The sequence below is a fragment of the Ammospiza caudacuta genome, chromosome 6, assembly GCF_027887145.1.
Source record: "Ammospiza caudacuta isolate bAmmCau1 chromosome 6, bAmmCau1.pri, whole genome shotgun sequence".
Lineage (NCBI taxonomy): Eukaryota > Metazoa > Chordata > Aves > Passeriformes > Passerellidae > Ammospiza > Ammospiza caudacuta.
The window spans coordinates 64,334,888-64,361,528 of NC_080598.1; the positions used below are offsets into that span (position 1 = coordinate 64,334,888).

Genomic DNA, 26,641 nt, shown 5'->3' on the forward strand with positions numbered 1-26,641 from the left:
GGGATTGGGATGGGATTGGCATGGGGATTGGCATGGGATGGGGACTGGGATGGGGATTGGGATGGGGATTGGCATGGGATGGGGACTGGGATGGGATTGGGATGGGATTGGGATTGGGATGGGGATTGGCATGGGGATTGGGATGGGGTTGGGATGGGATTGGGATGGGATTGGGATGGGGATTGGGATGGGGTTGGGATGGGGATCGGGATGGGGTTGGGATGGGGATTGGGATGGTTTTTAACAGCTTCAATTTCCTCTAAAGGAACTGCCCCAGAACTCAGGGGCTCAGGAGGTGGCACTGCCACTTTGGGGACACAGTGAAACATGGAAATGTCTGGGCCAGCTGGGGAGGCTCTGGGACCCAGAGCTGCAATAAGTAATGCCCATGTGCACGAAGTTTGGCTTTTTTTTTTTTCGTTTAACCAGATCCTGGTGAGGCTCTGCCCCAGGAACATTCCAGAAGCTCCCACTGGGACCCTGCAGGGCTGGGCAGGAGGAGCACAGGGAGCTGAGCTGGGCACACACAGAGTCCCAGAGTCCCAGAATGGACTGGCCTGGAAGAGACCCCTAAAAACCTAAATTTAGTTCCAATGCCCCTGGAATGAGCAGGGACACCTCCCACTGTCCCAGGCTCCCAGTGTCCAGCCTGGCCTTGGGCACTGCCAGGGATCCAGGGGCAGCCACAGCTGCTCTGGCAATTCCAGCCCAGCCAGGAATTCCCAATTCCCAATCTCCCACCCATCCCTGCCCTCTGGCACTGGGAGCCATTCCCTGGCTCCTGTCCCTCCATGCCTTGTCCCCAGTCCCTCTGCAGCTCTTCTGGAGCCCCTTCAGGCCCTGCCAGGGGCTCTGAGCTCTCCCTCTTCCCCAGGGGAGCACCCCCAGCTCTCCCAGCCTGGCTCCTGTGGCTCCTCTGTCCCTGTTCCAGCAGCTCCAGCCCCTCCTGCTGCAGGCAGCTCTCAGGGTCTCACTGAGTGGGGCACGATGTCCCTGTCCCATCCAGGTTTTCCTGTTCCTGGAGGGCTGGGCAGGAGCATTTCCCCTCAGAGCAGGATTCCATTGCCTGTGCCCCAGGGGGTGCTGGGGATGATGAACTCTGTGCTCTGCACTCAATCCAACACGGGCTGGTTTTCCCCACAAACAGCGCCCCCAGCAATTCCAGCAGCACTGAGAGGCCTGCCCAGCCCTGGGGGCTCCCCAGCTCTCCCTGCCTGCACCACGACAATCTGGGCTTGGGGTTGGGTCTGACCTCCGGGCACAGCAGGAGAATTGCAAACAGCTGATGGGACAAAGCTGAAAATCCCAGTCGTGCCCTGCCATCCCCAGCCAGATCTCTGTCCCACCCGGCTCCTGCAGGGCAGTGCCCACACCCACACCCTCCCCAGCCCCAGAGCTGCTGCCCGAGCCCTCTGGCTCCCATCCATCCCCAGCAGCCCCAGGGAGCTCTCGGGGCCAGGGCTGGCAGCATGCAGGGAGCAGGAGCCACTTACCTCGTTGGTGCTTCCCTGGGAGAGGCAGGGCAAGGGGGACAGAAAGAGAGAGAAACAGCTCTGTGGATCTCAGTGTCCATGGCAGCTCATCCCGGGGCTGCTCACCCCAAATCCCTGCTCTGCTCCCACTGCCAGGGTCACAGCAGCTCCCCTGTGCCACAAACCCTTCCTGGGAGCACCTTCCCTTTTCTTGGGAAGCCCCAGGGCCTGTGGGAGCCAGGACAGCTCCAGGCACTTTCCCTGTTTGCTTTCCCCCAGCTGGATGTGGTGCAATGGGGCAGCACCTTCTGCTGCCTGGCTCCTGTTCCTGCTGAATTCCCATTGCTCCTGCCCTGGGATGGAACATTCCAGCACATCCCAAAGGCTCCTGGGCAGGGTCCCTGGGCAAAGGGACACTTGGGGGCTGGGGACAGGATGAACCCAGCTGGGACAGCACCACTGGCCAGCTCTGGGATGGAGGAACATCACTCAGTGCTGCCTCTCTTTGCCCCAAAGCTGCATGGGCAGCAGGAATGTGCCTGTTTCCCATGAAAACCTCTCTGGTGGAGGAGAAGGGCCCTCCCTGCCAGAACTCAGGGCTGGCATGGCTCCTGGGGGATCCAGGAGCTGCTCCAGCTCTGCAGGGGAAGAGCAGGAGGGCACTGCAGCCTGTGGGAGTGTGCCCCTGGATGGGCAGCAGGGCTCAGGGGGAGTCTCTGTGGGCTTTCCCTTTCCTGCAGTGGGAAATCAGGGTCTGGTGCCAAAACTGGCACAGCCAAGATCTGGCCTCGACCTCTGGCAGAGCTGGGAGAGCCCAAACCCCTCTCCTGAAGCAGGGACAGCCCAAAGCCCTGCCCTGAAGCAGGGACAGCCCAAACCCCTGCTCTGAAGCAGAGAAGAGCCCAAAGCCCTGCCCTGAAGCAGGCACAGCCCAAACCCCAGCCCTGAAGCAGAGAAGAGCCCAAAGCCCTGCCCTGAAGCAGGCACAGCCCAAACCCCTGCTCTGAAGCAGGCACAGCCCAAACCCCTGCCCTGAAGCAGGCACAGCCCAAATCCCTGCCCTGAAGCAGGCACAGCCCAAAGCCCTGCCCTGAAGCAGGCACAGCCCAAACCCCTGCCCTGAAGCAGGCACAGCCCAAATCCCTGCCCTGAAGCAGGCACAGCCCAAACCCCTGCTCTGAAGCAGGCACAGCCCAAACCCCTGCCCTGAAGCAGGCACAGCCCAAACCCCAGCCCTGAAGCAGGACAGAGCCCTGGCTGCTCCTCTCTGACAGCCACAGCCATGCACACACCAAGCACACACAGCAGGATCCTCCCCCAGAGCTGCCCAACCCCACAGGGCCCCACAAAACCGCAGCTGGAGGAAAGAAAGAGGCAGAACCAAAGAGCTTGCTGGGAGTTTTCTCAGCTCTACACAAGCTTGTTTTCCACACTGCACAGAACTGGGGGCTCAGGGACAGCTCCAGCCTCGCTCACCCCCCTGTGCTGCAGCCACTGGGCAGCCCTGTGAGCTCCCCCTTACAACAAACTGCACAAACTCATCTGCAACAACTCCTCTGCCCCTGCTCTCCCCATCTGGAAGCTCTAAGGAACAGATAAAAACTTCAATTAAAACTGGGAAGGTGCCCCTGCACTGATCTAACAACCCTAAAAACCAAAACCATCTCAAAGGGGGAGGAAAACCCCCAGGAAACTCAATGCTTAAAAACCCAACCAACCCAGCAGGGCGCAGGGAGGCCACTTTTGGTGTCATTTTTTGGAAATCAAAAGCTCTTTATCCTACCTGGTCCCACAAGGCTGCAGCCACTTGGTCTATTACAGCTCCCAGTTCTCTGTACTCCCCAGAGTATCTGATATAAGCCCAGGTACAGAGTGTGATAAGTGTCAAGCCCAGGATCATGTTGCACAGGCTGGCTATGATGTCCAAGCCAATGAAGCCGGTGACGCCGGCCAGCACGTAGGTGATGAAGATGACGACGAAGAGCGTGGCCGGGGTGCGGGCGGCGTGGAAGATGTTCTTGCTGTCGTTGTGCTTGATGTACTGGATGTAGAGCTCGTCGATCTCGGCCTCCAGCTGCTGCAGGTAGCGCCGGCTGAACTCCTCCCCTCCCATCTTCTTGACGCCGCGGAACAGCCGCACCGCCTCCTCCCGCAGCTCCGAGTGCCGCGCCTGCAGGTCGCTGGGCGCCAGGAAGGGCTTGTCCCCCCCGCACACCTGCGGGAACACGGGCAGGGACGGAGGGACTGAGGGGGCGGCTCTGGGAATCATTGCTGAGATGGGGGAACCATCCCTGACACTGGGAAATCATCACCGAGATGGGGAAATCATCCCTGACACTGGGAAATCATCCCTGACATGGGGAAATCATCACCGAGATGGGGAAATCATCCCTGACACTGGGAAATCATCACTGACACTGGGAAATCATCCCTGACATGGGGAAATCATCCCTGACACTGGGAAATCATCACTGACACTGGGAAATCATCCCTGACATGGGGAAATCATCCCTGACACTGGGAAATCATCCCTGACATGGGGAAATCATCACTGAGATGGGGAAATCATCCCTGACACTGGGAAATCATCACTGACATGGGGAAATCATCCCTGACACTGGGAAATCATCACTGAGATAGGGAAACCATCCCTGACACTGGGAAATCATCACTGAGATGGGGAAATCATCCCTGACATGGGGAAATCATCACTGACACTGGGAAATCATCACTGAGATAGGGAAACCATCCCTGACACTGGGAAATCATCACTGACATTGGGAAATCATCACTGAGATAGGGAAACCATCACTGAGATAGGGAAACCATCACTGAGATAGGGAAACCATCACTGAAACGGGGAAATCATCACTGAGATAGGAAAACCATCACTGAGATAGGAAAACCATCACTGATACAGGGAAATCATCCCTGACACAGGGAAACCATCACTGACACAGGGAAACCATCACTGACATGGGGAAATCATCACTGACATGGGGAAATCATCACTGAAATGGCACTGCTGGGATGGCAATGCTGGCATGGGGAAATCATCCCTCACATGTTACTGCTGATACAGGGAAATCATCACTGAGATGTCACTGTTAATACAGGGAAATCACCCCTGACATAGGAAAATCACTCCTGAAATGGCACTGCTGACACAGGGAAATCATCACTGAGATGGCACTGATAGCACAGGGAAATCACTGCTGGCACAGGGAAATCATCACTGATGTCACTGTTGATACAGGGAAATCATCTCTGACACAGGGAAATCATCTCTGACATGGCACTGCCAGGATGGCACTGCTGGTGCACGGAAATCACTGCTGGTATGGGGAAATTATCCCTGAGATGGCACTGCTGACACAGGGAAATCATCTCTGACATGGCACTGATGGCACAGGGAAATCATCCCTGATACAGGGAAATCACTGCTGGCACAGGGAAATCACCCCTCACATGGCACTGCTGATAGAGGGAAATCATCACTGAGATATCACTGCTGGCACAGGGGAATCACCCTGACATGGGGAAATCATCACTGAAATGTCATTGTTGATACAGGGAAATCATGACTGAGATGTCAATGCTTATACATAGAAATCACTGCTGATACAGGGAAATCATCCCTGAGATGGCACTGCTGATACAGGGAAATCATCCCTGACACAGGGAAGTCATCCCTGACATGGCACTGATAACACAGGGAAATCAAACCTGACACAGGGAATCACTACTGGCACAGGGAAATCATCCCAGAAATGGCACTGCTGATACAGGGAAATTACTGCTGGCATCACTGAGATGTCACTGTTGATAAAGGGAAATCATCACTGAGGTGTCACTGCTTATACATGGAAATCACTCCTGAAACATCACTGCTGACACAGGGAAATCACTCCTGAAATGGCATTTCTGACACAGGGAAATCACTCCTGAAATGGCATTTCTGACACAGGAAAATCATCCCTTATACACAGAAATCACTCCTGAAATGCCACTGCTAACACAGGGAAATCACTCTTGAAATGGTGAAATCATCCCTGAAATGTCACTCCTGACACGAGAAAATCACTCCTGAAATGGCACTTGTGACACAGGAAAATCACTGCTGAAACAGGGAAATCACCCCTGGCATGTCACTCCTTATACACAGAAATCCCTCCTGAAACATCACTGCTGACACAGTGAAATCACTCCTGAAATGGCACTCCTAATAAAATCAGGGAAATAAAATGGGAAAATCACTCCTGAACTGTCACTCATGACATGCTGAAACCACTCTCGACACAGTGGAATCATCCCTGAAATGTTACTCCTTATACACAGAAATCATTCCTGAAACATCACTGTTGACACAGGAAAAATCTAAAATTAGGGTTAGGGACTAGGGGTTAGGGTTTGGGAAGGAATTCCTGGCTGTGAGGGTGGTGAGGCCCTGGCACAGGGTGCCCAGAGCAGCTGTGGCTGCCCCTGGATCCCTGGCAGTGCCCAAGGCTTGGAGCACCCTGGGACAGTGGGAGGTGTCCCTGCCATGGCAGGGGTGGCACTGGGTGGGCTTTAAGGTCCCTTCCAACCCAAACCCTTCTGGGATTCCATAAATCTAAGACAGGAGAGCCAGGACACAGGGGCAGGAAGGGGCACACTCATCACCACCCACCTCTTCCATCCTCCTGCTGTAGGTGTCTTTGGCAGTGGCAACTGCTGCTAAATTGTTGGCTTCTGCTGTGGCCTGTAAGGGCAGAAGGGACAAAACATTTAGGTGCAGAAGGGCAGGGCTAAGCTGTGCAAGTGACACAGCCAGGACATGTGTGTGGCACCCAGAATCAGCCTCCAACCAACCCCAAATAAGCTCATCCCATATTCACACATCCTGCATGAAGAGAGGATTCCTCCCCTCCAAGCCAGAGCTACAAAAACTCTGGCTTCAGCTGTGGGAAGCAGCAAGGAAAGAGATAAAAGGCTCAGCCACAAATAAACAGCTCCAGCTGCACTCCCAGCTGGCTCTGGCAGCCACCTCCATGTGTCCCCTCCCTGTGTGGCCCCTAGGATGCCATTCACCTGCAGGGACACATTCAGCTGAGCTGGCTGGGGCTGTGTGCAGCCAGCAACTCCCCAGAGCCCATCCCAGCTGGGATTGCTCAGCCAGGTCAGGCTCCTGATGCCAAACTCTTCCCTTGGGTGGTTACACTGAGGCATTTGGAATAAAGTCCCAGCAGCCCCACTGTGCTGGACACCTCTGCCAATTCCTGGGAATTATTGGCAATTCCAGAGCAGGAATTCCCACAGCTCCCACTCACACCTACCTGCAGCATGGACTTGGGGTGTGGCAGCTCCTCCCCTTGGTAGATCTTGATGTAGGCCTGGAAAAGAGCAGGGAAAAGGGAATCATGTGGAATGCAGCACACAGGAGCTACAGCAGCCACCCCCACCAAGCTCCAGACAGGATTCAGAGGCAGGGAAGAGGAGGATGCTCCAGCACAAGATGGCTTTGGTCAGATAATGCCACTCCTTGGGTCAGTCACTGGAGCTCTCCCTCCTCCTCTCACTCCCAGTGTCCCTCCCAAAGGATCTGCACCTACCTCTGTCCCTTCCCTGCAGGAGAAGGAGCCAAGGTAGCCCTGGGAGTGGGTGGTGAGAATTACTCACCAATGTCTCTCATGGAAATGTCCCAGTAGCCATGACAACAAAAATAAGCTTTTTCCAAAGGCAACTGGAATACAGCCCTCAGCTTATCCCCCTCCAGCCCTCAATTCTCCAGGAAAGGGAAACAGCTCCTCCCACTCTCTGGGCTTGTTGTGTGGTCAAATAAATGACCATGAGGTGTTTGCCCTCTGCTGCAGTGAGTCAGGACTGTCACTGCTCCTGCCTGCTGCTGCTTTCCCCTTTAACAGGAATAAATCCACTTTTTCTGAAATAAATACCTTAAAATACTCCACAAGGCCTCGACAGGTGATGTGGTTGCCATTGATCTCCTTAACATCCAGGTTCTCAGGACTAAGGAGCCAAGGAATCAAAATCTTCAAGTTCTTGATGAACTCATCATCTATTTCTGGGGAAAAAAAAGGAAAAAAAGAGGCATCACAGAGTCCCAGAATAGTTTGGGTTGGAAAGGACATTAAAGACCATCATGTTCCAGTCCCCTGCCATGGAAGGTCCTTCTCCCAGAGGGTGGAAGGAACTGGGAATGGGCACAACCCCAAGGCTGCCCAGAGCTCCAGGGGGATTTGGACAAAGCTCTCAGGTGGGGTTTTTGGTGTTTCCATTAAATTCAACTGTATAGGACTGAAGGCAGAAAAAAAATCAATGCAACAGCCAGGAATTTGGAAAGCAGGGAAAATCCCCCACATTTTTTCCACCAGAGCACAAAAAGCTGAGTAGAGCTCTGAGGCAACAAGAAAATTGTGTCAAGCAGCTGCTGACAGCTCCTGTCTGCACACAGCAATTGTTCCACACTCTCAGCACCTGAGATGAAGGGGGAGCTCCAGGGCTCAGCTCAGTTTCCCCCAGCACATCTCCCTCCTGCTGCCTTGCTGTCCCTCCTGCTCTGCACAGAGCAAGTCTGAGCCAGACAAAACCAGGGGAAAACTCACATCTTTGCTTGCTAATTTAATTTTAGTAGTTAATGGTCCACTTTATTGCTAAGATTGCAGCAGCCTGGAACCAGCCACGCTGGTGAGGAGCTTACAACAAACACCTAAAAATATCCCCAGCATGTGGCTCCTTTTGGGGTGGAGAATCTCACCACAGCTCTCTTCTCCTTCTCTCTTGTTTTTAACCTGCTGAACCAAGCCTGCCCTGTAGGGAAACCACTGATCAGATAAGTCAAGGCAGATTAAATATTCCCTGGAAAGCTTTTCAAAGGGAAATAACTGTTCTGAGAGCTTGTGGAACCAGCCTTTCACCCAGCACAGGCAGCAGCCTTGCAGCAAGCAGGCTCTGCCTGTGCAGGTGAGGCACAGGAATTTCCTGCAGCTTTAACACCACATCCACAAACATCCAGAGTCATCCCTGCCCTTCCCAGTATTCCTGTCACTGGTATAGCAACCTTTTCTCCCTCCACATTGGTCTGCTGCACTGGGGAGAAGCAGAAGGGAGTGTGAACAGCACTGGGAGGGGGATCCAACTGCTCTCCCAGGAGGTTTTTCATGGAAAACACTTTTGGGGGTTTCAGGAACAATCAGGACAGTCTGCCAGGGTTTCCAAGGAATCAGGGTAGAAAGCAGAGCTCTGCCTTTGTACCTTTGAGTTTTCCATCGAAATTGGGGTTGGTGGCGACTTTGAGGCCGGGGTGGGGTAAGAGGAAGCAGGAGATTTTGGTGAAGCAGGAGTGGATGTGCTTCCTGACATTCTGCAGCTCCTCGTGCTGGTTGCCTGACACCTGTGGAGACAGGGAAGCACAGAATATCCTCAGCTGGATGTGCCCACAAGGAGCAGAGCCCAGCCCTGCAGAGACTCCCCAGCAATCCCACCCTGGGCATCCCTGGCAGCTCCTGGAGCTCGGGCAGCCTCGGGAATGTCACCATTCCCTGGGGCACCCTCTGGATGAAGAACCCTTCCCTAATATCCAGTTACACTCCCCTGGCACAGCTCCAGCTCTTCCCTCAGGTTCTGCCAGTGGTCACCAGAGAGAAGAGCTGGTGCTGCCCATCTACTTCCCACAGTTTGAGTTTCCTTCTGATAGGAATACTGGGATAAAGCTGGCAGGAGCACAGGGTACTCCACACTGTGGGGGAAAGGAGAGGATTCCACAGGCATGAGGACAAAGAGAAGGAACTGGAGTATCTCTGCCCACATGCCCTGGAGCACGTTACCATCATCTGGGAATTGCACGTGGCCATGGATGACTGGAACACAAAAACATTTGGGATTTCCCACCAGGGCCTTGCTTGTCTCACATATAATTAGGTCTCTCCACTACCAGATCAGCCATGCATTTCCTGACTGATCCCAAGCAGCCCTTGCCCATCATTTTGATTGTCCAACTCCCTAATTACTAAAGCATCATTCCCAGTCTCTTGGGAATCTGCTGACTCCCACTGCTTTGGGCTCTCCCAGAGAGTTCCAGGGAGCTGGGCTTGGGCAGAACCCTGAACATGGCCAGGAAATTCCCCCTCCCCAAATGGCTCCTCTGGGAAATCCACCCTCCCCAAATGGCTCCTCTGGAAATTCCCCCTCCCCAAATGGCTCCTCTGGAAATTCACCCTCCCCAAATGCCTCCTCTGGAAATTCCCCCTCCCCAAATGGCTCCTCTGGGAAATCCACCCTCCCCAAATGCCCCTTGTGGCATTTTAAGGCTCTGGGTGTGACCATAACCTGCACTGCAGCTCACAGCTGACCTCCAGGGCTGAGGCCATGAAGCTGAACAGGAAAATCATGGAATCACAGAGTGGATCAGGGTGGAAAGGGCCTTGAAGATCATCCCTTCCACTATCCAGAACCCAGAGCAGGCAAAACATACCTTCAGTCGCTTCTCCAAAAACCTTGCACCCCCATCAGATCCATAGGAGAATTCATAAGGGAAGCTCCAGTCACGAACAAGGAATATGAGGGACTGGAAAACACAAACAATGGGGTCAGTGCTGCTCTGAGCCCACAGCACCCTCATTTCACACACCAAAACCTGGCCCTGAGTCTCCTCCCAGCCCCAGCAGCATCTCCCACCTTTCCTGGTGGAAATGAGAGGTCCCAGGTGCAGGGACTGAGATCACCCCACTGTCCCAGCCCCAAATTTCTGCACCAGTTTGAGTCCCTGGCTGGGAGAACATCAATCACCCAAAGTGCCCAAGAAAAGGGATTGCTGCTAACCAGGACAAAAGGCAGCAAGCTCCCTAATCCCAGCCACATTTAGTTCCATCCTATGGGAATTCTACAGGCTCATTTTTTCAGCCTTTTTCACTGGGCAGTCTTCCAGACAGACTTTTAATGAGAAGCAGATGCAGAGGAATGAGGGTGAATAAGAAATCATTGGCTTTTGTAATCTTTATTGAGGCATTCAAAGTTCCTGGGCAATAAATAAATAAATACCAGAACGGTCAACTTTGAATCTTCAAAAAAAAATTAAGTTTTCAGAAAAAAATGAGGTCTCCACTGCCTCATCTGTACAAGATCCCATGTAGGAAATAAAGGGTTTGGAGGGGGAAATCCTGAATGCCAAAGCCCAGGAGGGCCTGGCAGAGGTGCCAGAGTTCCTCTCAGGAACAGGGATAAACAGCTCAGCAAGTGGAACCCATTTCACTGGAATTTCCCTAAAGTTTATCTATGTTTAGAACAAAAATCTAATGGAGGGAGGGGAAATATTCTTGCTATTTCTCTTTCATAAAACATCAGAAAAAGTTAAAAAAAGAGGAGAGAACAGTGAGTTGGCCTTTTTGAACTGCAGGAGAAGCCACAGTGAGTGCACCCAGTGAGCTGGTTCAGGACATGCTGTTCTCAAACACCAGAGATGCTTCAGAGACATGCCCATGCTTAGGACTTTTCCACAAACACATGATGCATGCCTTGAATTTGGATTTTTTTTTTTTTTTTCCTGAAGTAAAATTGTTCCAGACAGGCTGTGCTTACCACTGCCTTTGAGAAGGCTCCACTTTCAGGGCCTGCCTCTGGTGAGGGCTCCTCAGTGTGAGGAGAGGAGGGAGACAAAGGGAAATGTGAATTTTCCACTGCCAAGTCTCATTTCCCTTCCCTTCCAGCAGGATCAGTGCCACTGCATTTATTCACCATCGCAACTTGGAGAATCCCAGGATGGTTTGGGCTGGAAGGGACCTTAAAAGTGCCATGGCAGGGACACCTGCACCATCCCAGGTGGCTCCAAGCCCTGTCCAGCCTGGTCTTGGACACTCTCAGGGATCAAGGGGCAGCCACAGCTGCTCTGGAAAAACTCTGCCAGCACCTCCTCATCCTCCTTTTTTCCTGCTTTCCCATCCACCCTGCCACATTCCAAACAGGTTCTGCAGGAAGCAGCCCATGCTGGATGCAGACAGGAGATCATTTCTCACCTGGCCACAGCACCACTGACCCCTCTGCCACATCTGTCACACCTACAAGGGTTCCCAGTTTGATCATTTCCCCCTGATCATTCATGAAGATGACATTGAGCCTGGGGGGATCCCAAGGAAACACTTCTGAAGGATGATGATTCCCCACAATTAGTTCCAATTAGTTCAGCGTGCTCGGGCATCTATCAGTTAATGAGTTTTTAATCCATTAACTATGGATTAAACCAGACAATGCTGACTTCATTTGCTTTCCATCAGCATCCTGGAGAGATAAGGCTGACAGAAGGCAATGGATCATGGTGAGAGTTACCTTTATCAGCCCAGCTCTTTCAAAAACTGATAATGGGATTGTTTGACAAGACTCTCCATCCACAAACTGTGCCTTGACAGCATTTACAGTGTTTGGGAAAATCAGAGCCTCTTATCCAGCCCTAATGAGTTAAGCATGTTTAAGTCTCCCCTCACAGCCTCCTTTTCACTGATGGAGTGGGAAGTATCTCAGTTTCACTGGAATATTTGGCTACATTAGCCCCCAGTATTTAAATAAGGAGCAGGAATATTTATTTAATGTCTGGCTTTTTGCTGTACTATGTTACAACATTCTTCAGGCTCTTGCCTGTCATATATTTTTACCATTTATCACAACAGAATCCAATACACCTGAAAAATCTCAATTTGTCCATTTGTTGTATTTTTTAACTTTTTAATTTTATTTCCACTTCCTGACCACAGACACCTTATAAACCCCTCAAGTCCTTCCAGGACAACAATTCTCTTTTTATGTGGGAAAGCAAACGTAAAATAGCTGTAACTCATTCCCAATTACTCTCTGGATTTCTACAGCATGCTTTGTTCTCTGCTGGGTATTATTTTAGGTTGGGTGAGGGTTTGTGAACTTCCTAATCAAAACATTTCTGTGTCTCTAAAAACAGGAACCAACCTCACCTACTGTGAATGCCCAATGCTCTCTCTTTATTTTACCACCAGCTTTTCCCAGGCTGGGGAGCAGAAGGATGAACAGATGTCCCTAATTTGAAGCTAAAACCCCACTCACACCGAGTTTTCCCACAGCTCTGCTAATCCTTATCCTCTCATTTGGCCAGGAGCAGGGATTCCCAGGGCAGGTGAGTTCAACCCTCTCAGAACAAAGGCTGGGCAGAGTTCCTGACAAACCTGCAGCAACACAAGCTGCTTTCCAAGCCTGGCAGGACAGGGCAGAGCTCTTGGCAAGGCAGGGGGTGAGGGAGGAAAAAAAAAGAGGTATTTTGGATGTATTTGGAAGCACAAAGGCCTTCCTTGGAGCAGTTGAGCGATCCCCAGGCAGTGCCAGCTCCTCCCACGCTGCAAACTGCAGTGACACCTCGTGGCGAAGGCAGCGGGACACACGAGCAGCCCAGGGCGCTGGGACTCACCTGGAACGGCTTCTGGAACGTCTCCTCCATGGCCAGCCGGCCATACTCGGTGAAAAGCTGGAAGGAGAAGGAAAGGACAGGACAGGAGAGTGAGTTTGGCACTGTGGGACACAGGGACAGCAGCACTGAGCTCTGTGACAGGGACAGGACCCAGGGGGAGGCTGGAGCTGAGCCAGGCCAGCTCCTCTCCTCAGAATCTTGCACCACCATCAGATCCATAGGAAAACTCATAAGGGAAGCTCCAGTCACGAGTAAGAAATGTAAGGGACTGGAAAACACAAACAGTGGGGTCAGTGCTGCTCTGAGCCCACGGCACCCTCATTTCACACCCCAAAACCTGGCCCTGAGTCTCCTCCCAGGGTCAGGATGGATCTCAGGGAATGTTCCTGCCCCAGAGGGTGCTGGCACTGCCCAGGGCACGCCAGAGCTGCAGGGGGGTTGGGACAGCACTGCCAGGGATGCCCAGGGTGGGGTTGGTGGGGTCTGGGCAGGGCCAGGAGCTGATCAGTGATCCCTGGGGGGAATCCTCTGATTCCCTGGAGCAGCAGGGGATGTTTATGAGTGAGCAACACCAGACACAAAGAGGCTCTGGGCTCCCAGCTGACATCCCAGAGGCACAGGGAGCTGCTGTGGAACCATCACCCTGCTGAGCTCTCATGTGAGAGATCCCAGCCTGGAGCTGCTGCCTGCCAAATCTGTGGGAAATGGCTCAGATCAGCTGCTTGCTGCTGGTTTCACACCAACCAGAAACTCCTCGTGCTCCAGGGGCTGCTGGAGCCCTGCTCCCTGCAAACACTCCAGGAAGGAAAGGAAATGAATTCACAACTAAGTACTTTCCCTGCAAACCCCTGCTGTGCAAAGACTCCAAAATCAGCCTAGCAGCAAAGTTTGAGGACTCTCCAGTCTCTCTGCACTCTAATTTCTAACTGAAGGCACAATAATGTGTTTCACATATGCCTAAAAATGGGTCAACTTGTTAAACAGTCATGGCTTAAAATCCAAACTGAAAGATCAGAGCTGCACTGAATAAATTCAGTGTTAAAGAAGTGTTATTGCTAATAATATTTATGGACTGAGATAATTCAGAAGTATTCAAATGCTGATTTTTTCAGCTGGACTTTTGCTTTTCTTTCCTTTCCTTAAGCTCCTGGAAAAACCTATTAATTAATCAACCAATCAATCAACTGAACAGAAGAGAAAGCAGGAGGTAATTCCAGGAAATAGGCAGGACACCTGTGTCACAAAAATCCCATTAGCTGCTTGTCCCCAACAGTCAGGGCTGGAATCACCCTTAGAGGGTCACCTGTACTGAGGCAGCACCAGATGGCAACATCCAGTGGTAATTCACAATCACAGAATGAAAAAAAAGGTTTGGGTTGGGAATGGACCTGAAATCCCACCCAGTTCCAACCCCTGCCATGGGCAGGGACACCTTCCACTATCCAGGGCTGCTTCAGCTCCCATCCAAGCTGGCCTTGGGCACTCCCAGGGATGGGGCAGCCACAGCCTCTCTGGGAAACCTGTGCCAGGGCCTCACAGGCAGAAATTCCTTCCTTTATTCCACCTAACCCTGCCCTCCAGGAGTGGAAGCCATTCCCTGGGGTCACTCCATGCCCAATTAGGTTACCCCAAAGCTTCTCTTACCTGCAAGTGCTGCAGATCATCCTCCTGCACGTTCTGGGACAAGTTATAAACCTGCATTGAAATAAAAAACCAACTTCAGATCACTCAGAGCAGCCTGTCCTCGGGGCTAACACGTGGCTGGTGTGGCCAAAGCTGTGACATCCCCATGGGGACAGGGCAAGGTCCCAGTGGTAGGAAGGAAGCCCTGACAGGCTCTGTAGCTCCTGGGGCTGAACTCCTCCAGCCCAGATTTCTTACCTGGATGGAGCTGATCATGGTGCTGAGGGCAAACACGGTGGCTGAGTCCCTGAGGGTGGACTGGCTGTCAAAGGTGCCCTGGGTGTCCATCAGCAGCACTGCAACCTGTGGGGCACAAAGCTCCTGTCAGCTCCTCACATGCCATGGGGGCAATGGCAGCTGGGGGGCTGTGCTGGGGCCTCACTGCCTCAGCCTCCTCACTGCTGGGGACACGGCAAAAGCCACTCCTGACAGCAGGGTGACCCCAGCAGGCAGCAAAATCAGTGCTCTGCAGGGCACTGAGGGAACTGCTCTGCTCCTCTGACACCGGCTGAGTCTGCACCAGAAACCAAACACAAACTGCACCTCCTGAACCCAAACACAAACTGCACCTCCCGAACCCAAACACAAACTGCACCTCCCGAACCCAAACACAAACTGCACCTCCTGAACCCAAACACACCCAGCCAGCGTCAGGAATCACACCCTGAATGCCTCAGGGTCACTTGGGTGCCATGCTCTGAGCTGAAGTGCATAAATACATATATTCCTGATAAACGCAAATATTCCTGGTAGGATGCTCCAAATCCACTGTGACAACCTTGAATGAAGAAACTTCACCTTACAACTCCTGCTCTAGGAAAGGAAGGAGTTTGCAAGGACATGAGATTCGAGATTTTTGGGAATAGTACAGAAATAAACTCTGGGATGCCCAGAATTGAGGGACACTTAGAGAACATATCAGGGACACTTGGACATCACATCACCTCACTTTGTTAAACCCATCTTTGTGATGGTGTTCACAGGGGTCTCAGGTTGAGGGAAGAGATGAGGATCTGACTCCATGTTTCAGAAGGCTGATTTATTATTTTATGATATATATTATATTAAAACTATACTACAAGAATAGAAGAAAGAAGGCTGTCTAAGAATAGAATAGCAAAGAATGATAACAAAGGTTTGTGGCTTGGGCAGAAAGTCCAAGCCAGCTGACTGTGATTGGTCATTAATTAGAAACAACCACATGAGACCAATCCCAGATGCACCTGTTGCATTCCACATCAGCAGATAATCAATGTTTACATTCTGTTCCTGAGGCCTCTCAGCTTCTCAGGAGGAAAAATCCTAAGGAAAGGATTTTCCATAAAAGATGTCTGTGACACATCTTTAACATGTGTTTTTCACAGAGGTGTGTACAACTTCCCAGCAGTTCTACAGACTCTCAATTACATTGAAGTTTTTACATCACTTCCATAAATGCCTCCCATGCAAAATCACCACATTCCATCCTTCAGCTCTGTGAAATACCCATGTTAAAAATTATTATCAAAATTACGTTCTCTAAAAAAATATTTTTATATCACTTCCTTTTGTTATTAAACAGAGACACGGTATTGAAAACCTTCCTTAGGGAAGGTTTGGACAACCACCTAAGACAAGGCAGGAGGGTCTCAAAAACTGGAAAAGGAGGGAAATGAGCAGCAGAGACACACACAGACCTTGGTACCATCGGGCTTGTCCACCAGGAACACCTCGCTCCAGATCTGAATCCCGGTCGTCTCCCGCTCGGAGCCGCCCCTCCAGGAGAACCCGGTCAGGGGCTCGTTGTAATCCCCAACCCAGTCCACTGCCTCCTGCAGGCAGGAACACAAACAGTTGCTGCAGGTGGCAAAAAAGGGCTAAGAACCCCATAAAGGAGGTTTTTCTTTCCTTTCACTCTCAAGGCACCTCAAATCCTGGGCTCAGTTTTGGGCTCCTCACAACAAAGACAAGGAGGGGCTGGAGAGTGTCCAGGGTAGGGAACGGAGCTGGGAAGGGGCTGGAGCACCAGGAGGGGCTGAGGGAGCTGGGAAGGGTCTGGAGCACCAGGAGGGGCTGAGGGAGCTGGGAAAGGTCTGGAGCTCCAGGAGGGGCTGAGGGAGCTGGGAAGGGTCTGGAGCTCCAGGAGGGGCTGAGGGAGCTGGGAAAGGTCTGGAGCACCATGAGGGGCTGAGGGAGCTGGGAAAGGTCTGCAGCTCCAGGAGAGGCTGAGGGAGCTGGGAAGGGGCTGGAGCACCAGGAGAGACTGAAGGGGCTGGGAAAGGGGCTCAGCCGGGAGAAAAGGAGGCTCAGGGGGAACTGTCACAACTCCCTGACAGGAGAGGGTAGCCAGGTGGGAATTTGGCTCTGCTCCCAGGAAAAAAGGAAACATTTTGATGTTACACCAGGAAAGGTTTGGGTGGGATATTAGGAGAATTTTTTTTTTTCACTGGAAGGGTGGTCACACATTGGAACAGGCTGCCCTGGGCAGTGGTGGAGTGCCCATCCATGGAAGTGTTCAAAACACACAGATAAGACACCTGAGGATGAGGTTCAGTGGTGAGCAGGGTGATGCTGGGTTAGCAGCTGGATTCAATGATCTTCCAGCCTAAATGATTCTGTGATTCAGGGCAGCAGATGTGAACATTCCTGCTCCAAAGCTGAATCCACAAGAAACTTCTGCCTGGGGAAGGATCTGCTCTGCTTTATTCTGTGAATCCCACACTCATGAGAGCCTTGAGCCTTCCCAAAGCACCAAACCCAGCTCATCCCTGAGCAGCAGGCCTGGGAAGGGCCCTGAGCTGCAGCCTTACCTTGTTGTACATGTAGCGCAGCATGAAGTCCATCAGGAAGGATTTGCCTTTCCTGAAAGCCCCAGCCACGGACACAGCCACCACCTCCTTGTCCCTGACAGCCTCGGAGAGCAGGATGCGGTTCAGGGCGGCCTCGTCCAGCTCGAAGGAGTGATCATCCTTGACAATGAGCACCTGCACCGGCCCCGCCTTCCTCACCGACTCCTCCTCCTCAGAGCTCCACTCGTAGGTCTTGTCTGCAAAGCTGCCTGTGGGAACAGGGAAAACAAGCAAGAGGGCTTTGGTGCCTCCTCTGCACTGTGAGGGGTCAGTGATCCTGTGTTTGTGGGGCTCCCAGAGGCAGGAATGATACATCTGACTCCACATTCTCATGTTCTAATTTATTATTTTAAGATACTATATTATATTAAAGAATACTAAGCTATACTAAAGAATACAGAAAGGATACTTACAGAAGGCTAAAAAGATAATAATGAAAACTCCTGACTCTTCCCAGAGCCCTGACACAGCTTGGCCCCAGTTGGCCATTGAGTGAAAACAACTCCCAGCAGAATCCAATGGAACAATCACCTGTGGGTAAACAATCTCCAAACACATTCCACGTGTGAGCACAACACAGGAGAAGCAAATGAGATAAGAATTGTTTTCCTTTTCTCTGAGGCTTCTCAGCTTCCCAGGAGAAGAATCCTGGGCAAGGGGATTTTTCCAGACAATGTGACAGTGACAGTCAGTGACAGCGGGGCTGGACAGGGTGCTAAGAGATCCAAAAACTCAAATATCCACCCCAAAATGGCACCATCCAGAGCAGATCTGCTGCACCTGGCCTCAGATATCCCAGTGGAGACTCCATGCTTCTCTGGGGTCATCTGACCCTGTGCCCCACACAGGAAAGCATTCCCTGCTGAAACCTCCCTTGGTAAAACACATCCCTTTGATTTTATCCTGCATGGAAAACAGATCCCTGCAACTCCCTACACAAACAGGGCCTGCCACAACACCTCCCTTTGGCCATTTCTCAGCTGGAAAAGTGAAATCCAAGCCTTCTCATCATCCCTTCTACCACATTATCTAGGGTTCTGCTCTCCTCTGGTCCTCCCTGAAGGCTGACCCAAACAGAAGCAGCTCTCCAGCTGAGGTGTCCAAAGGTCTCACAGCTCTACCCAAGGATGCTGCCTTTGTGTATCCTGTGCCACTGCTGTTCCTGTAGCAACACGTTCCTGCTCCATCTGCAGCCTGAGCTGATGCTCCAAGTGCAATCTGCTGTTCCTGCCATCAGCCTCATCATGAGCATCCCCCAGGACACTGCCAGCAGGAATCAGGCCATGCAGACACAAACCCATCCTGCTAAAAGCCACTTTGCTGCTCCCAAGTGGGAAGCACACACAGAGCACAAGCACTGCCCCCTTTCCCACTTGGAAATGGCCAAGTTCCCCGTGGAGCTCCTGGGCTGTGCAGGGCTCGCAGGAGGCTCTCACAGGAGCCAGATGCATTTTAAGAGCTGCAGCTCTGGGGTTTGCAAAGAGCAGGCTGGCTCCAGTACTTTTCCTTTGCTGGTCTTTCCAAACTTTGCAGCACAGGGAAGGGATGCTGAAGGTGATTACTGTGCCAGTCAGCTCACCCACAGCCACTGAAACCTCCCTGCCAGATGGAAAGTTCCCCCCACATTCCAACAAAAACTTCCCAGTTTGTGCCTCAGGCTGTCACTTCCCCAAGTTTTGCCTCAAGTTCAACCTGCCCAGTCTCTGTTTCAGCCCCTGACCTCGGGGACCCAGCTCTGAGCTGTTCCAAAGCACAAGGACTGTGTGTGCACACACTAAAAGAGAAGTTATAAATATCAGGAGGAACAGGAGTTGCCCATTCTGGGCCTCTCTATAAAGAAGCCTCCAGCAGTAACTCCATATTTTAAATAACAGCAGCACTTTTGTGATTTCCTAAGATCCTGCAAGGAAGTACCAGGATCATTAGGCCTGGTTGCCAGGGGATTTCTGGTGCCTCTTGGACATATACTGTGAGCTTTCTTTGCTGAGAGACAAAGATCTTTTCTTTCCATTGCTTGGAGGTTTTTTAACTAAACAAAAGTCCCAAATGGTGTGAAAAGCAGATTCTCCACCAGACTGCAGCACTAAAATCCCTCCTAGCACTGTGTCACTGCACAAGGGCCTCCAGGAAAATTTAAAAAAATCCTCATTTCAAATTTCTGAGAGGAGGAACACCCCAAACACATTTCCCAACAGGTAAGGACAGCCAGATGCCAAAGGTTGTTTTTAAGCCAAGCTGCAAGGGCCATATAGAGGATAAGGAAATGCTTCCTCTCTCTTGTGGTGTTTCCCAAAGCCCTGCTCAGCTAAGCCACATCCTATTTTTATTTTCTTCTTCCAGCTGCACAGAAAGGAGAGTAGAGAGATCCTTGCATAGGATGTGACTCATGGTGGGGGCAGGAAAAAAATTGTAAATCAAATTAAACTTAAATATTTCTGACTCTAACTCAGCCACCAGGGTGCAACAGCTGTGCCACCTTCCCAGACAGACAAATCCCACCTTGGGCACAGAGACAGAGGGAGGTGGGAGCAGAACTTGGGCTGGAGCCCCCCTGCTCTGGAGCAGGCTGGGAGAGCTGGGGGTGCTCACCTGGAGAGGAGAAGGCTCCAGGGAGAGCTCAGAGCCCCTGGCAGGGCCTGAAGGGGCTCCAGGAGAGCTGCAGAGGGACTGGGGACAAGGGATGGAGGGACAGGAGCCAGGGAATGGCAAATGGCTTCACACTAAATGAGAAGAGATTTAATTAGATTTTAGGAAGAAATTCCCAGCTGTGAGGGTGGACAGGCCCTGGCACAGGTGCCCAGAGCAGCTGTGGCTGCCCCTGGATCCCTGGCAGTGCCCAAGGCCAGGCTGGATGGGTTTGGACACCCTGGGACAGTGGGAGGTGTCCCTGCCATGGCAGGGGTGGCACTGGCTGAACTTTGAGGTCCCTTCCAACCCAAACTATTCTGGATTCCATGATTTATGTGTTTACTCATCCTGCACCAGCAGAGAGTACCAGGATGGGCACAAATCCTTGGATGCCCCTGATCAGAGAACGGAATGGACCTCCCAGAGCTGGGGGCTGAGGAGAGTCCCCTGCCATGCCCTGTCACAGGGACAGCTGGGGACAGAGCCCCTCTCCTGGGGACAGATCCCCTCTCCTGGGGACAGATCCCCTCTCCTGGGGCCTGGCTGGGATCTTCCACATCTTCTTCTCACTCTGCTCTTTCCAGCAGCTGAACCAACAACCAGTGCAGAGGAGAAGGGATTGTTCTGTCCCTTCAAATCATCATCATCTGAAGGAGAGTAAATTTTTTAAGCAGACATGAACAGATTTTGGGAGACACATTAGTGGCCATGTTCTCCTAGGGGACATCCTTGTTTCCACCACCTGAACACCAGGAGAACCAGGCTGTCTGCACAACACAAAGCATTATGTGCAGGATATGCTGATTCCCCAGGTCCTTGGAGACAACAGGAAGGAGAGATTACATTAAGCAGATCTCTGAACTAATTTCATCCCTACCTCTGCTTCTTTCATGTAGGCCATCTGCAGACAAAACTTTATTTTTCATATTTATATTCATATTTCCATGTGATGAAACTTCCAGGTTCTGTTTGTTAGATTATCTGCCCCACTGCAGAGCCGGGGATTATTTTATACAATGCCTGCACACTACTGGGAGTCAATGATTTTAACTGGTCTGTCTGGCCATAAATGAGTTTTTTGCCTTGAAGGAAGCTGTACCTGGCAGTGGCAAAAACTCCTGCAGCCAAAAAGGAAAGGAAGGAGAGCTCAGCTTTGCTGAACACACTCCTGTTTTCGCTCCTTTTCTGAGCTGACTCCTCCTTTCTCTCGGCTCTGCAATTACGTCAATTCTCCAGCTGCTCATTCAGAAATTCACAGGATAAATTCACAGGATCCTTCTCCCCATTTCATAACAGCTCATTCCCGAGTGGGGTGGAAGCCACAGCACTTTTCCATATGGCCACTGCAAGTGGGAAGGGGAAGGAGAGCAGGATTTGCTGTCAGACAGCATAAAAAAAGCAAAGAATTCTTTTACTGGTCTAAGACTTGCTTTGGACTAAATTAATTAATTGAAACAGCATATTTCACATTGTGCAGACTCACATACATGTCTAATGTAATTGACTTAATTTATTCTTCTCTAGGAGTTAATTACAAGCCACTAACTATGCAATGTTTGGTGAGTGCTTGCTGGAGCCTGCTCTCCCTCAGCCATGGAAGAACAGGTCACAGAAATGCTGAGTGCCACAAAGGAACCAGCCTTGTCCTGGTGTGAGCCTGCACAAGAAATCCATTTCATTCCAGAGCACGAAACACAGCCCTGTCCCACCATCAGTGCAAACACAGCCTGAGGAGAGCCTGAGGAGGCCAATCTGCCAGCCCTGCTCCCAGGCTCTCCTGCATCCCAGGATTTCCTGTGGAAAGCAGGAGCTGCAGCCTGGCCTCCAATTCTCCTGCTGAAATCACAATCCCAGAAGAGTTTGGGTTAGAAAGGACCTTAAAAATCATCTTGTTCAACCCCCTGCCATGGCAGGGACACCTCCCACCATCCCAGGCTGCTCCAAGCCCTGTCCAGCCTGGCCTTGGGCACTGCCAGGGATCAGGGGCAGCCACAGCTGCTCTGGGCACCCTCCTCACCCTCACAGAGAAGAATTTTTTCCTCATATCTAATCTAATCTCTCCTTTTTTAGTTTAAATCATTTCCCCCTTGTCCTACCACTATCTGCCCATGTACAAAGTCACTCTCCACTTTTATAAGCCACTTCAAAGTCCTGGAAGGCCACAGTGAGGTGTCCCCGGAGCTTTCTCTTCTCCAGGCAAAACAGCCCCAGCTCAGATGTCACACACACACAAACACCAATGCCAGGCAGTGCTGCCATTCTGAGGGCATTCAAACCAAATTACTGCAGGGAAAACAAACCAGCAAGGAGAGAAAATCGAGGCTTGATGGGAAGCCTGAACTTGCTTGTTCCTTGGAACAGAGTACCCTGTACGCACCGTGTCAGGCTGCTTATCAGCAGCTCTCAGGGGATCTGTGTGACCAGCAGTGATATCTGTGTGGCTCCTTTCTGGAGTTTCCATCCCATATCACACTGCCACCAAGAGCACCAGAGCCAAGCCCCGAACAGAGGCTGCAGTCAGGCTCCATCCCTCTGGATGCTCTCCAGAGAGCTGCGGTTTGCAGGAAGCTTATCTGCCCTGCACCACAGCTCAGGTCCCCGAGCATCTCCCCTGCCCTGGGCACGCTCAGCCGGGCTGGGCTGGCACACGAGGCCTGATCTCCCGGTGCCACAGCGATCCGAGCAGGCTGGGAGGGGCGGGGAGCTCCGAGCATGCAGCAGGAATTCCCTCCTCCCCTCCACGGCTGGCAGCAGATCCAGCCAACCAGGAAACACGGGAATGAAGGGTGGAAGCGATGGGTGTGCAGGGGAGAGGCAGGGCAGGGTGGTGCCCGCAAACCCTGCCCTGCTGCTGCACAAAGGAGGCACCCCCAGAGCTGAGCCTGGCCCCACGCATTCCCTCAGCACGGGCTGCCCGAGGTGTCTGGCCCTGAGCAGGGAACCTGGCTGGGCAAAGCCCTGTGTGACAGCCACCCTGCACCGCACCCCCAAAGGCTCCGGGCCAGCAGGTCACAAATCCTCCCCAGCTGGGTTTAACCACACACACACACTCACCACGCCTTGTTGCGGCACAGAATCCCGGAATGCTTTGGGTTGGAAGGGATCTTAATGCCCAGCCAGTTTCAAGCCTTACACAAATAACACCTTCCACTAATCCCAGGGTGCTCCCAGCCCTGTCCAGCCTGGCCTTGGGCACTGCCAGGGATCCAGGGGCAGCCACAGCTGCTCTGGGCACCCTGTGCCAGGGCCTGCCCACCCTCACAGGAATAACTTTTTCTAAATGTAACCCTGCCCTCTGGCAGTGGGAAGCCATTCCTCCCTATCCTGGTACTATGTGGTCTTGTAAATAAATAAGTAAGTCTCTCTCCATGCTTCTCCTGCACCCAGGGCACAGCTGAAGGCACAGACACACAACCTTCCCTTTACTCTGCTCACACCTCTGCTGGGATTTTTGGCATGTCCACAGAAGCAGAGAACCCCAGATCCAAGCAGGGGAAGCACCAAATGCTGCCCATGCACTGACCAGACCCACGGGGACCTGGGAAGTGCCACATGTCCCTCTGTCAGGCTCTTGCCATGCTATCCCCTTCCACATGGGGCTGCTGAGCTGGGAAATGCAGCAAGGAAGGGGAAGGCAGAGCCAGAACTTACAGTGCCCACCTAGGAAATCATCTGCACCTCCTCAGCCTGGCTGTAACCACAGCTGCCATCAATCTGTGGAAATGATGGATCAATGACAGTCCCTGGAGCTGCAGGGCACCAGAAACAGGAGAAGAAAACCGTTGTGGAAAAAGGAGCCCTGTCATTTGGCAATAAGAATGGCAGATAAACAGCAATGGACTGTTCAGGGACGTGGTGGAGTCACCACCTCTGGAAAGGTGGGTGTGGCACTCAGTGCCAGGTCTGCTTCACCAGCTGGTGTTTGGGATTTGATGATCTCTGAGGTCTTTCCAACCTAACTAACTCTGTGATCTGGAAAAGGCCACACTTGCAGTGTCCCTTTGGGATCCCCAGCTCCTCTCCACAGTCAGCTCCCAGAGCTGAGCTGCCCAGCTGTGTTCCCGGCTCTGCCAATCCCATGTGCACTCCCACGTTCTCCTGGCAGGGACTTTGCTCTGCCAGGCTTCATCCTCACTCACCCTTTGCTTTTTTTGGAGCAGTGCAGATGTGGAGTGCACCTTGCTGCTGCCAGCCCTGAGTCACCCAGCTGGCAGCAGCACAGCGTCAGCTCTGCCCGGCCAGCTCAGCCCCTTCTGCCTCTGGCACAGGGAACAAGGGATGAATGACTCTGCTGATAGCAGGAGTGCTTTGGGACCTTCCCACTGCTGACAGGAGCAAGAGCTGGGATGATAACTGGCCCCCAAACCTGCCTGTTACAACATCCCAAATGCCAAAGTACAATGTGAAATTCCTCATTACAACACCTACTACGTGAAGCTGCAGTGCTTAGCTGGCTCTGAAGCAAGAGCAGCTCCTACTGCTGTCAAATTCCCAGGCTGAGCTTTGGACACTCAGGCAGGAAACCACCTGGGGAAAGAAGCAAATCAGAGTTTTTTGTAGAATTTTTTCAGCAAGTTTGAGGTCAGGTCAGACAGTTACGTGGCCGTGCCCATGACAGCTCAGGTAGCAGGAATGGCTGAGTCAGAGGCAAGGTGGACACCTCCCACAGGCAAAGCACTGTTGGAAGAGCACCAGCAAAAAGAAACCATGATCTGTTTGTCAGGTGCAAACCCTGGCCTGCTCCCTTTCCCTCATTTAAGCCTATTCCCATATTTCCCATAAATATTTCCCATATTTAAGCCCACATTCTCCAGGGTAACACAGAATCCCAGAATGGTTTGGTTGGAAGGGAACCTACAGAACACCTCATTCCATCCCCTGTCAAGGGCAGGGACACTCCACTGTCCCAGGTTGCTCCAAGCCCATCCAACCTGCCTTGGACACTGCCAGGGATCCATCTCCAGAACTCCCTCTTCCCTCCCAGCACACATTTTCTGCATGGTCCTTCATCTGCCATTTGTCAGCAACAGCCTCCCTTCATCTCCACCACCAGCACTGGATTTAGTTTTTTCTGACATTAAATTATTTTTACCCTTTTGTTGCTAAAATTGTCTGAAAATAAAGTTTGGTAAACACGCCATGAAATTTTAGGATAGAACATGAAAAGTAATTACACTCTGCATGAAATGCTTATGTATATAAAGTGCTTTAAATGTGCTCTATGGGCTTGGCAGAACTCAGCCCCTTCTCCAAAGTCTCCACCTCATTTGGGAGATCTGTGTTCAGTTATTTTCCTTCACTTTTCCTGCTGGCAAAAGGGAGCATTTCTGGCAGGAGCAGAGGAGCTGGAGGCTCTCTAGAGTGAAGTGACTTTCAGCAGTGATCTGTGGGACACTTTGTGCCTCACAGAGTGCGACAACACCTGCCCCAGCCTCCTTCCCCCACTGGAGAAGGTTCCAGTCAGTGATTCAGGGGAGCTGATATAAAACCTGCTGCCTCTGAACATCACCCAGGCCCTAAACAACATTTCAGTGTGCTGTTTGTCACCCCTGGAGCAGGGAAACTGCAGCAAGACACAACCAATGAATTCCCACTCCCATGAATCAGGGGTGCAGGCAAGGCCAGAGCCACTCCTGGCATGGACATGGCACCAGGCAGGACAGGGGCACCATGTCACTACTGCCAGGCAGGCTCAGCCCATCCTGGTTTTCCCAAAAAAGAGAAAGTCAGGCTGCTCTTGTCCTGCTTATCCAGCTATTCCAGTTCTCTGTACAACCATCATGGGAGAACGACTTTGGGTGAGAGCCTGGAGGGCCAGGACACAGGGAATGGCTTCCCACTGCCAGAGGGCAGGGTTAGATGGGATATTAGGAGAAATTCCTCCCTGTGAGGGTGGGCAGGCCCTGGCACAGGTGCCCAGAGAAGCTGTGGCTGCCCCTGGATCTCTGGAAGTGTTCCAGGCCAGGTTGGATGGGACTTGGAGCAACCTGATCTACTGGAAAGTGTCCCTGCCCATTCCATGATTCTATAATCACATTCAGCTTGAAATGTTGACTTGTCTCTTCTTTCAAGTCCCAGCACTTCATTTTCTTTTCTCTTTCACAAGCCGCTCGTTTGGTTGTGAATATTTCTGGCTTTTTGTGTGAAGGCCCCTCTGTCTGAAACATCTCAGCTTTCCCTTGTCAGGTTCCCAGCATTCAGAGTCACAAAGAAATGCCAGGAAGTGGAAACTGAAAATCCATCATAAAAGGGCAGAAATCAAACAACAAACACAAAAGATGTAAACGTGGTTTAAATGAAAAACAACCTAGCAAAATCATGGTTTTCTTCTCAGTTTAACCCATTGTGTGCAGTGTAAGATGGGGCAGGGATGATCCCTGGCCTGTGCTGGAGAGGAGCCCCTTATGCTCAAAAGAGTTCCTTGGCTTTTCCTGGCTCCCTTTAGGGGCTCTCCTAAATCCCCTGTCCACCTTGAAAACCCTCACCAAGAAGTATCTGCAACCTCTGTAATCCCTTTTATGGTTTTAAAACTGAATTCTTGCTAGGTGGACCGTTCCAATTTCAACACAAAATTGGCCATGATGGGGAACATGAGATTTCACACGATTTGT

At 51.8% G+C, this 26,641-nt stretch overlaps 1 protein-coding gene across 2 annotated transcripts in view; it reads right to left on the reverse strand.

The window, feature by feature from the left end:
- The window catches only part of ATL1 (atlastin GTPase 1), a 31,849-nt gene that overhangs the window by 2,430 nt on the left and 2,778 nt on the right, over positions 1–26,641 (reverse strand). The window contains exons 2-13 of one of the 2 annotated variants that reach the window (XM_058806448.1): positions 17,364–17,611; positions 16,251–16,385; positions 14,773–14,877; positions 14,536–14,586; positions 12,892–12,948; positions 9,943–10,035; positions 8,724–8,862; positions 7,406–7,533; positions 6,788–6,844; positions 6,142–6,213; positions 3,256–3,687; positions 1,494–1,508 (exon numbers count right to left, since the gene is read on the reverse strand). In XM_058806448.1, the coding sequence (XP_058662431.1) occupies positions 1,494–1,508; positions 3,256–3,687; positions 6,142–6,213; positions 6,788–6,844; positions 7,406–7,533; positions 8,724–8,862; positions 9,943–10,035; positions 12,892–12,948; positions 14,536–14,586; positions 14,773–14,877; positions 16,251–16,385; positions 17,364–17,611 (1,532 nt within the window). The remainder of the gene's footprint in view (positions 1–1,493; positions 1,509–3,255; positions 3,688–6,141; positions 6,214–6,787; positions 6,845–7,405; positions 7,534–8,723; positions 8,863–9,942; positions 10,036–12,891; positions 12,949–14,535; positions 14,587–14,772; positions 14,878–16,250; positions 16,386–17,363; positions 17,612–26,641) is intronic. The other variant, XM_058806449.1, reaches the window with a different exon arrangement.